A 12,448-nucleotide genomic window follows, 5' to 3' on the forward strand; every position below is an offset into this window, starting at 1 on the left:
AATTTTAAAGACTTCCCAGTTATGAATTTTTTACAAAGTCTTTTTCTTCAAAATTATCCTGTCTCTTGCACTGTTGTCAATTCTCAAAATGTTGGAATTTATGTGACAAGCACAATATTCATTTGATGACTCGAGGGCAATGTAGGTTTAAGCGAGTTGAGGCGAACTTAAATCTTTTTGATAATACAAGAATTGGTTCGTTAAAAATTCAACACAGTATTTATACATGCGAACAACTCCGTTCAGTTTGGTAGCTTGAATCACATAATTCAAAAGCTAAAACAGTTAGATTTTTGACATTTTAAATTAGTAGTTTAATAGTCATTTTTAGATGAAAAAATTGTCTAATAGAAAAATGTAATGTAAAGGTGTAAGTAAAATATGCTTAAAAAGGCTGGTAGTGGTAGTTGGTCACCGATGATTAACTGAAAACGATAAAATATTATTAGTATCCAATAGCCCAATAATGTGCCAAGTCCATAATGGTTTACCAAAACAGCTGTGTTTAATGGACTAGTTGTGAAATATTTTTTTGAATCCTATCAACCCGTTTTAACAGGTCATTTGGCAAGCCACAGTCTAAGATTAACTCTACAAAAGAAAGGAAGAAGAGTCACCAAATTGAGAGTCTTCTTCAATCTTCATCATTTGTGGCTATGCCGATCATCAGAAGCGTTACAAGGGAATATATTAGCAAGCCAATAAGATGCAAAGGTATGAATCTTTTGTATATATACTAATACTATGCTTTAGTCTTCTTTAATTTCTATGGAGTGTGCGTTTAATATATAAAATATATTAATTTGACAATTGTTCATGAAATGGAACAGCTGCAATATGCAAAAAATCAGGTGAACCCCTTGTCATAGAGGAAGTTGAATTAGACCCACCTAAATCATGGGAAGTACGAATCAAAATTTTATGCACATCTCTTTGCCACTCTGATGTCACCTTTTGGAAAATGGATACTTCAGTAAGCACCACAAATCCACAAACTCTGCATATTATCAATTTATCCATCAATTATTCAATTATATGCATCGTACTAGTAGTTACTAAAATTATTTCAAATGAAAATCCCGTAATTTTCTTTTTCAGGCACCTACTGCTAGGTTTCCAAGAATTTTAGGACACGAAGCTGTGGGGTAATATTTTTTTAATGATTATTTTATAACTGTTGCACATTTGATTTGAACTTTCTAATTTTGCTATTACAAGTCAAACTATTATTACTACGTGGATTAAAAATCATTTATAAAAACATAAAAATAATGAAATATACTCTTGTTTATCATAAAAACATAAAGATAATGAAATATACTCTTGTTTATCATTTAATATTGTTATTTACAATTAAGTACAGAGTCGTGGAGAGTGTAGGGGAGAATGTGGAAGAAGTGAAAGAGGGCGACTTGGTCGTGCCAGTGTTCCTCCCAAACTGTGGTGAATGCATAGACTGCGAGAGCACAAAGAGCAACAATTGCACAAAGTTTGGGAACAAACCGATCCTTGACATGCCAAGAGATGGAACAAGCAGGTTTAGGGACATGAAAGGAGAAGTGGTGCACCATTTATTGGGTGTTAGTAGCTTTTCTGAGTATACAGTGGTGGATGTAACCCATGTGGTTAAAATAACTCAAGATATTCCTCTTGATAAGGCTTGCTTGCTCAGTTGCGGTGTTTCCACAGGTTAGGCTAACCTTTCAATTTAATTTGCCTCCACATATGTATTATCCATTCCATTTGTATAAGCTATAGCTAGAAGATGAATATAGCTTCATTTCGTATATAGTTGCCCATAATTTTTACTATTGTCGATTCCATTTTATCCTAGTTAAAGATGCAAATATAATATAGACGGTGTCTAATTTCGTATCCTTGATTCTACCGGTTAGACTTTATAACAACTAGGATAATACCGGTTTCAAGCACAAGGAATTAATATATTTATAAAAATTTAGTAAAAAGGTATTATTTTAAATTGAATTGAAATGTGTGTGTGGGGGGTGGGGTGTGATATTTAAGCAACAGAGAAATGCTAGGGTCACTTATTTTAGCACACTCCTATAGCATACTCCAATAAAAATTAGCCATGTCACCCACTTTCTTTGTTCATTTACCTGCAACTTGTTGTACAAGTTGCTTTAACATCAGTGTTTTTATTTTCCTTTTGTTACAATTTAAATGCAACGTCGTCTTCTCACAAGCTCTCGTCTCCTTCCAATTTGTAATGCAAGCTCTTGAATCAGTTTTCATTTTTTCACGATGTATGTTATCTTTCTCGCGAGATTTTGATTTGTTACATCTCGTTCTCCCTAAGCCTCCACCATACCCGTCACGAAACTCTACCGTTTTATGTGGATATCGTATTTGTCGCAATCTCCATGAGGTCGCCGATGTTGTCTCCGTCATTAGCGATCTAAACTATTTTGATTAATCTAAAATTGAATGGAAACATCTATTTTGTATATTAAGAATATGGAAAATGTTAACTAGTGTCAGGCCACTGGTTAAGGGAGCAAATATAGTAGCTTTTATATTGAAAGTTGTGTAATCAATTTCTCAAAAGTCAAAAAAGTGTTATTTTAATTCAAATTTTCCTTTTTTGGATTCCTTAACCAGTGCCCGGGGCACCGGTTAAGAGGACCCAATAATTGAGTTGGGTTCTTATCTAAAGTGTAATTTTGAAGCAAAACATTAATATAAAAACTGGGTTCTGGTTGTGATAGAAACATTAATATAATGATACTAAACATTTTTGGTTTTATAGTTAGATAATTTTGATTAAAGATAAAGTTTCTGGTATTGAGATCGATTAAAATTTGGGAATTGCCTCAATGTCGTTGATCGGAACAAACATAATTTAATTTGGGGATTGCAATTAGATAAAGATTTGTTTTAGATCTGTTGATTCGTTTGTAGTTCTATTTGGAATTGCAGCAATCAAATTGAAATGGTTAGTTGTTGGAAGAGATCCTCCTTGTTACTGGTTTTGAGAAAAGAAGACGAAAAGTTAATCCAAACATATAAAATAATGAATAAATGATGAAACTGGTTAAAAGGTGAAGAAGTAAAGAATGGTGATTAGATTGCTTGTTATTTAGGAGTGTGTTAAAATGAGTGACCCTAACATTCCAAATCATATTTAAGCTGGAAAAAAAGATATATTGTGATCTCATCCAAGTGTTGTTGGGGTATGATATTGAGCCAAGATCATGTATCTATTTGGGACACAACCTTAAATCATTGTAGTCAAGGAAACAAACTCTGGTTGCTTGTTCACAGTAGTTGAATACATAAGTTTGGCTAACACATTTTCAGAGGTTTTGCGGATTCAATCTCTCATAACTGAGCTTAAATTCTCATTTCACACCCCTATCCTACCACTTCTACGAATAGCTCTTAATGCCGCATCTCTTCCTATACCGGGACCTTTTATTATGACTTCTGCTCGTTGCATGCCTTGATCTACTACTGTTCGAATAGCATTTGCCGCTCAGTACTCTATGACAACCTAAGTACAGTAGCATTGTCACACAATCCTATACTTCATGCTAAATCAAAACACGTGGAGGGAAAAAGTCATCAACAAGAGTTTGATAGTTCAGCATATCTTTGCCCTGGATCAGTATGTTGACTCTCAGATTCTTGCAGCTGAGAGACAAGCTCATTAACGGTAAAATAAATAAATAATAAACTTTGATATATACTATAAGGGCTTTAAAGGGGGATGAGTTTTCATTCATAAATCCTATACCTTGAGGGAAGGCATCTAATGGTTCTTCTGCAACAAAGAACACAAATATCAGAGAATTAGATTTTACACCCCCCAATGTTTGAAATTGATCAAATGTGGTGAAGCTTTCCGACTTATAATTAAAATGATCCAAAACTTGTTTGAAGTAAAAAGTTTGGATATGTTAGTGTCTATTGATGCCAAGGTATTTTGAGAGAATGGATCAGATAACCTTGGCATCCCTAAGGAGTGTGTTGGAATGAGAAGGATAAGAGGAATCCATCAAAAACTGTGAAGTGGTGTTTCATTATGGAATGAGATTTTTGATAGGTATAAATATAATTGGTTAAATTATGTCGTGTTTCATGTGAGGATATGCGAGAATTGGGAGGCTTATGGGGCAACTGAGTAAAATTATGAGGTTTTGTTTTTTCTTTTAGAAAAAAAAGAATTTGGGTTTGAAATTTGACAACTTTTTACAATCTCTTGTTGTAATTTGAGTTTAAACTTTGCTATTTTGTTTTAGGTGGCATTTACCATGGGAAAGGTGAATCCTTTCCCACCATGGGAAAGTTTTTTTTTGACCATCAGATTAAGTAAAGAGCATAATATTATCATAGACACTCAACACACTATCTCCCACCTTTCTTCTCTTTCCCTCATCCCCACCAACCCACCACCAGCAACACTACAACACCATCAAAACCACCGTACAGCCATCCCTCCACCCATTCCCACCACCGGCAACACCATCAAATGGGCAATTTCCTTCTCTTTTTGAAGTAAATATTAGAAGTAAATATTAGATTTGATGGATAAAGCTACAAAAAAAAAACGGGTATTGATTTTTTCATATGGGTTTCGAAAATGTTACTATGATTCAAAATATGATTCAACACCCATTAATAATAACGGTAGAAATTATATACACACATTTATATCGACGACGAATGAAAATAAAAGAAAACAGTAATGACATAAAATTAATTTGAATGAAAATTAAAATGGGGAAAACGTAATTGTTGTGAGGAAGAAGAAATTTGTGATTCTGGGTTTATGGAAGTGAAAGGGGAACAAATCTAAACCTCCCACACTTTTGTTGAAATGCTAGAAATGGTGATTCAAGCTATTGGAATGGGAACGGTGGTAACTAGGTGGTTTTGGGTTTTGAGAGATTGTTGGTGGTGGTGTTGATGGGAGAAGGGAGGACACGAAGGAGAGAGATGATGATGGAAGAGAGTGACAATAAAATCTAGTGTTGAGAGTGTATGCTAAGACTGTGTTCTTTACTTGATCTAGTGGATGGAATTAACTTTCCCATGGTGGGAAGGGATTAGCCCTTTCCCATGGTAAATGCCACCTTTGTTTTAGATTGCTGCAAACTTATGTTATTGTCACTAGGGTGGCATTTACCATGGGAAGGTTTAATCCTTTCCCACCATGGGAAAGGTGAATGTGAACCATTGATATATTAATAAAAATATTGAATGGTTGAGATTGTTCACTTGCAACTTATTGGTGACTTTTTGTTTTTAAAATTTTACAAAAAATTTGACCCCACAATGATAAGGTTTAATGATATTTTATTTTATGGGAACATTCTATTGGAACCCCCGCGTACATATTTTTGACTCTGCAAAAAACCAAAACATTAAGTATTATTTGGTAAAATAATTTCGACCTCCTGAACCATGTTCTTAGAACTTAAAGCATCGATAAAATAATGTTTTTTTATTAAAAAATATGAATTCTACATATGAGTTTATTTGAAAAGAGGTACCAAAAGTAACGATGAAAAACTTTTAGGGGATTAAAAATCGAAAATTTTTTAGAGGGACTAAAACGAAAAGTTCGTATATTTGTAGAGACAAAAAAAAAACATATTTTGCTCAAAAAAACATATTTAATTTAACCCTATTTTAAAATATGGTTATATAATTTTTAGTATTGATAAAAAAATGTAAAAAAATTGAACACTCTTGCTTTATAAAATTGACAATATAAAATGTAAAAAAATTGAACACTCTTGCTTTATAAAATTAACAATATTTATGCGTAAACTTTTGCTAAAAAATTATACAATATTTGACAACTTATTAATATTAACAAAATAAAATTCAATCAATCTTGGTTGATGGTTAGATAATAAGCGTTTGAATTCGACTATTATATTTTCTTTTGTTGGCATGATCGATAAAAATATGTTAACAAAACATATTTTTATGCACCAGTAGATTAAACCGAAAATTTTCAATTATAATGGTTGCTCCAATCCTAAAAATATGATTTAATACCAGACATTAAATACTGATACGTACAACCAACATACTGATACGTACAACCAATCTCATACTGATGCGTACAACCAACATTAAATACCAAACAAGTCCTAGTTCAGTATTAAATCATAAAGGGGCACAATTTGGAATTAATAATGCCTCACGATTTGAAGAAGAAGAATCCACCAAAAATAATTGAAGCAAAAAAAAAAAAAAAAAAAAATTCAGACCAAAGCCAGTAGTACTTTTTTTTAAATGGGGGTGTAGTTCACAGTTTAGTACTATAATAATTCATTAATGATTTTTTGGCTGAATTGCAATACCAAACAAAGCCAATGCAACTTGTTTAACCTGCAACTGCAGGTAAAAAACCACCTTTCCCATGGTAGGAAAGGATTGGATCTTCCCATGGTAAATGCCACCTTGTAACTAGATGGTGCTGTTTATTTAATGTTCTATTCTGATTTAGTATATAGGTTGTGTTATTAGTCTTTAATATGAAATTTTAGTTAATCTTTAAGATTATGGGTTGAGAGTGAAGAGTATGAAAAATATTATTAAAATGTCATCCAAACATGACAAAACATTCTAAAATTTCCTTTTTTTCATTATATTACCACTCTTTGCAACCAATTCAATAATGGTAGAAGGATGAGGAAAGTAGAGGGTGGGAAGTAAGATTGATTTGTGTGCTAAACTTACCATACTAAAGTAGTTTGATTTGCGTGTTTCCTAAAGTAAGTTTAATTATGAAGAAGATTATTTAAGATTTGCAATAAGTGGCTTTGGTGTTTTTACAAATTTCAATAATGGCTTTGGTGCGCTTGCGTGTGTGCTGCTTACATGTGTGTGTGGGGTATGATATTTAAGCTATATACATTCCAAATCATATTTAAGCTAAAAAAAGATCTATTACCATCTCATCCAAATGTTATTCGGGTATGATATTGTATCTTTGGACTTAGTAACAATGCCCCCATTTTTTAAAAATTATATTTATACTCATAACGTTAAAAAATGTAGATAAATTTTAAAACTTTTTGATATATGTTTGAAATTTTGTTTGTATAAAATTTATTTAACATCCATACAAACTTCTTATGGAAGTCAAATACCTCAAAAGATCAAAATTATTTTAAATGATAACTCAAAAGATCAAATTATTTTAAATGATATTAATGCATTTAAATCATATATTTCTATCAATTTAAATGAAATCAAATTTGTTTAATGATATGATTCTCATCACCTTTTACAGTAAATTGATGACTTTCCTCTTACCATTTTCACTATTTTTTTAATGAGAGACATCAACTTTAATTAATGTTAATGATTTTTATTATTTTTTGCACTCACTAACTCATAACTTTAAAATAATTTATAATTCACTTATTTATACCGTGTGATTCCTATGTAATTTTTTTAATGAATTTATCAAGATATAGTACATTTGATGTACAAATAATTTAAAAACTATTTCGATTAACATCTAAAATATAAATTTGATTTTTATTTTTTTTAAATTATATTTATACTCATAGTGTTCATAAAATATATTTTAATGTTTCTAACCTTTTTATATATGTTTAAAATTATGTTTGCATAAAATTTATTTAAATTAATATTAATATAAATATAAATATAAACATCTCAGGTACGATATCTCAAAAGATCAGAATTAATTTATCTATCATTAATTTATAAGATAATCTTTTAATTCTTTTAAATAAATTCAAACAAAATTAATTTTTTTAGATAGTGCGATTCTAATTACCTTTATCACTAAACATTACAATCTGAAATATAAATTTTAAAGATGTAATCCTTCAAAAAAAATTAAAGATGTAAAATAAAAATAAAAATTATCCGGCGTATGTCAACAATATAACCAAAAATCAATAAAGATGAATTAAAAAATTACCACTACCACGAACTGAATCATTTAAGAGATCAATTTACGGTTATTCCAAAAAACACTAAAAACATAGTTTCACATAAACAAAATCCAAACCATTGAACTCGATGATCTAAGAATAAATCTTAATAATTAAAAAATCTTCAATCCTTATATGTCTTAATATGGTTCTTCAACTTGATGTGATTGATGCACCATTTTGATTGATATCATCGACAAAATTGTATCCACTTTATGGAGTAACATAGTCATATCGAGTTACTAGTTATTTACGGTATCTCGCAACATTACCATCTCAATAAGGTTTCCACCAAATGTTTAGTAAAATTGATCATCAAATCCTGTATTACAAAATAATATAATACTAATATACACATTTATAATGAACGAGGAAGTTTATGTTTGTTCATATCTTTCACAGACTATAGGAGAATGATTTGAATCATGATATTTTAATTTTCTTTCGAAGAGATAATCGGAAGCAAAATTGTATTTGAGTATCATTTTGTTGTAGAGAGCAACAAAGAAAACAATGAAAAACTAAACAAAGTAAAAAAAAAGTGTGATAGAAGTGTATGTTGTGAAATTATGTTAATCGAGACGTCTAATTTATAGACATATTTTCAATTAGTAAGGATCTTATCTTTGTTCATATATCTCACAAACAATAGAGGAACGATTATCTTTATAAAAAAAAAAATAGAAGAACGATTAAGAACATGATATTTCAATTTTCTTTTGAAGGGCGGTAGCTGAAACAAAATCGTATTTGAGTGTCATTTGAATATAACGAGAAACAACCAATAAACAATGAAAAACTAGCAAAAGTGAAAAAGCGTGATAAGAGTGTATGATGTGAAATTATGCTAATCTAAACGTGTAGTTTATAGTTTCGCGGGATAATTTGTTAATGTGGTCAAGAACTTTTTTTAACATAATACTTTCTAATATGGGGTGGTCGCACATGGTGTTCTTACAGACTCAACTACTTTTTTTTTTTTTATCATTTTAATGCTTTCTAATTTATGCGCCGGCTTGAGAAACAATACAATATCAAAAAATAGGTTTCTTGTTTATGTAATGATTTTTATTTTAATGCATTTACTATTTTTCCTTTGATTTGTTACAAAACCATTTTAAATGTCATTTATGTCTTACAAAAACGTCTGTATTTTTTTTTAATTACATTTATTAGTTAGAAAATCGCTTAATTATTTTCATTCATCTGTTTTTTTAGAGAATTTTCGTAAATAATTTTTAATGTTTGTATTTAGTGAAACATAAAATTTGAATAAAAAGAATTAGTTTAGTCTGTCTCATTTTTTAAAGAGGATTTTTTTCGTAAAAATTATTTAAAAATATACTTCTAAAAATTGATAATTGGTATTGAGAAATTTAAATATTTTTTTACCGATACATTTTTGTTGAGAGGTTATACAAATACATATAAGACTTTTAAGTTTGTTATGCATTTGTTTGTTTTCCATAATGAAATTTGCTCATTATGAATGAAGGCTTTGTACCTTTTAAAAACAACCATGACAACCAACACTGCGTCTACATCCAGTTTAAAGATTTTTTTTATTTATTGGGCAAGGATCTAACGAAAACTCTACAAATTATAACAAGTTATGGTATGGACATTATTCGATATTTCAAATTGGTGGTTACATTGTATTTGTATCCTTGCAGGGATAGGGGCAGCTTGGAAGGTGGCGGATGTAGAAAAAGGAACCACGGTGGCTATTTTTGGGCTTGGTGCTGTAGGCTTGGCTGTAAGCCTAGAGGACTCATTCAGATTTGAAAATTGATGATTGCTATATATATGTCCTTTAAATTGTTCAAGTTTTCTTAGAAGTGATTATTGAGAGTTACTATCCGATTAGATTTTTGTGTGATTTAGCGAACCTTGAGTTTTGAATGGTGCGCCAGGTTGCTGTTGCAGCAAAGCAACGAGGAGCTTCAAAGATTATAGGCGTTGATCTAAATCAGGACAAATTTGAAATAGGTTTTTGTCTAACCATATTTCCAGTGATATTTTCTTCTTTTGTTTAGACACATTATACTACGTGTTTTCTTTTATCTATTTTGAATCTTGGGAAGCATCATTTTCTTGCTCATCATACACAGGAAAACAATTTGGAATAACTGATTTTGTGAATCCCTCCACCTGCAACGACAAATTTGTAAGCGAGGTAAGTTAGTGTGAATAACATGTTTGGTATCATGGTAGCTTATTTTAGAAACTTCTTCCAAAGTCATGTAGTATTTTTTTAGCATATTCATATCTTATTAGTAGGAATTGAATTCGGTGGTATAGTCTAGGGTTTACAATACTCACACAACGTATCAATCACTTGCGCTGAACTTTGCGACAATGTATTTTTTATTTGATCTTAAACTAAATATTTGTTTTCTTTCCCCCCACTTATAGGTGATTAAGGATATGACAAATGGAGGAGCTGATTATTGCTTCGAATGCATAGGCTTGGCATCCTTAATGGCAGAGGCTTTTAATAGCAGTCGAGAAGTTTGTTTTCTTTCTGCTTTAAAATCTACTAACATGCATTTGCATGCTTTTGAATGCAATCAATAAATCAATTAAACAACCGATTAACATTAACTAATGGTTGTTCCCTTAAAAAAAAATCAATTAATGGTTGGTATACTTTGATTAGGGCTGGGGGAAAACGGTGATAATTGGGGTGGAAATGCACGGTTCGCCATTGACTTTAAGTCCTTATGACATTCTAAAAGGCAAAACCATCACCGGATCACTATTTGGAGGCTTGAAACCAAAATCTGATCTTCCCCTCCTTGCTCAGAAGTACTTAGACAAAGTAAGTGCTCCATGTATAATCAGTATATCATATACCTTAACCTCAAATATATTTTTAAATTCACTTGTACATGAATGTATACCGTTCAAATACAGTTTACTATTAAAGTCATTTTTACATTATCAATTTATTCAAAGTCATTTTTGCTAGTTCGCAAAACCAAACACACTTAACTTGACAAAAAAAAAAAAAAAACTAAAAATGTGATTGGTTGTTGTCATTTCTGTTACAGGAACTTAACTTGGATGGCTTCATATCACAAGAGGTGGACTTCAAGGATATTAACAAAGCTTTTGACTATCTCCTTCAAGGAAAGAGTATCCGTTGCATTATAAGGATGGATCATTGATTAGCTAACTTGACAACATTTCCTTGTTACCTCAAAAGTCAAAACTCTTTCTTTCGTTTACGTCCAACATATGATGGTAAACATTTGTCAATAAAAATTGATAGTAAACAACTTCATAAATAAATTGGTTAATAATACTAATTGTACAAATGAAAATTTCATCCGCTAATGAATGATATTCGTCTTCTATTACTTGAGTTAAAACCTCAAAAATTATGCGTTTTTCATGAAAATATCCACATTTTAACGTTGATGTTTGTTGAAAGAGGTCAAATTGATGAGTAAATTTTCGTATTTTGAATGACTAATCTCTAACTTCTGAATATTGGAGGATATTTTAGTAAAAATAAAAGTATTTTCATTTTTTAGGAAAGCCATTTTTTTAAGAAATACGGTTAGATAGATTTCCTAGAGATCTTTTACAAGAAAGATGCAGTATATAGGAGAAACTTGTACTCATTTTCAAAAATTTAATATATGATAATTCAACATTTCAAATAAATTACAACAAATAAAAACTAAAAAATAAATAAAAAATACCTGTAATAAATTGAGTTAATTTGTCTAAAGAAAATCGAACTAGTTATGATTCAATATTAGGTATCCATTTGGAATGATAGGTTGTTTAATGATAACCCTCTCATTCGTTATCAGATATTTTGGACCCGTAATGATGATATTGGTATGCAACTTTGTGATATTTATGACAATTAGTCTGGTCTAGAACACAGATCAACAGGGAGATTGGTGGCAGTAAATTTCTGATTAAGGTGGTTGAAGTTCCCTATAACGGTGGTGTTTGACCGAAGGGGTACCTATAAAAAGAGTTTTGAATGCCAAAGCGAGTCCAATACAAGACAATACGAGGGTAAAAGAGTAAAAAGATGGGAAGTAGTATAATTAGGGCAAAGACCTGCCTTATATAGTAAGTGACATGTGTCTTAATGGACCTAGTGTCTTAGGACCATAGAATAACGAGTAACATATACATATTCATTAAGTCAGTTCAACGTCATGATAAGTTGGTTCTTATACTCATCCGCAGGATGAGCTCGACCTAATTGACAAAAAAAAAACTTGGTACCAGACAATGGAGATGGGCAAAATATGAATAGTTTTACTAAAACCCAACATCATATTCGTGAAGAATATACCTTAAATTAGTGTTTTTTACCTTATGCAACATGTGATTTCAAGGAGGCCTCTAAGTGATTTGAATCATGCAGATCATTTTGCGTCCTGACACTTATTGCACTGAGTAATTCGAGTCATGGTTAATGGTCTAGAAGATTGATTATAATTATGTCTATTTTTCTATAAAAACATAGT

At 30.9% G+C, this 12,448-nt stretch overlaps 1 protein-coding gene across 1 annotated transcript; it reads left to right on the plus strand.

Annotated features, from left to right (window-relative positions):
* The first annotated feature begins 473 nt into the window (after positions 1–473).
* LOC146941917 (alcohol dehydrogenase-like 2) lies at positions 474–11,288 on the plus strand. Its single transcript, XM_085755780.1, has 10 exons — positions 474–714; positions 831–973; positions 1,099–1,145; positions 1,364–1,689; positions 9,623–9,705; positions 9,863–9,938; positions 10,061–10,125; positions 10,365–10,460; positions 10,609–10,770; positions 11,003–11,288. Exons 1-10 carry the CDS (start codon positions 657–659, stop codon positions 11,117–11,119), a joined length of 1,173 nt encoding a protein of 390 aa, XP_085611906.1. The 5' UTR covers positions 474–656; the 3' UTR covers positions 11,120–11,288.
* The last annotated feature ends 1,160 nt before the right edge of the window (positions 11,289–12,448 follow it).

The sequence above is a fragment of the Medicago sativa genome, chromosome 3, assembly GCF_051527215.1.
Source record: "Medicago sativa cultivar Bolivia chromosome 3, Bolivia_mono, whole genome shotgun sequence".
Classification (NCBI taxonomy): Eukaryota; Viridiplantae; Streptophyta; class Magnoliopsida; order Fabales; family Fabaceae; genus Medicago; species Medicago sativa.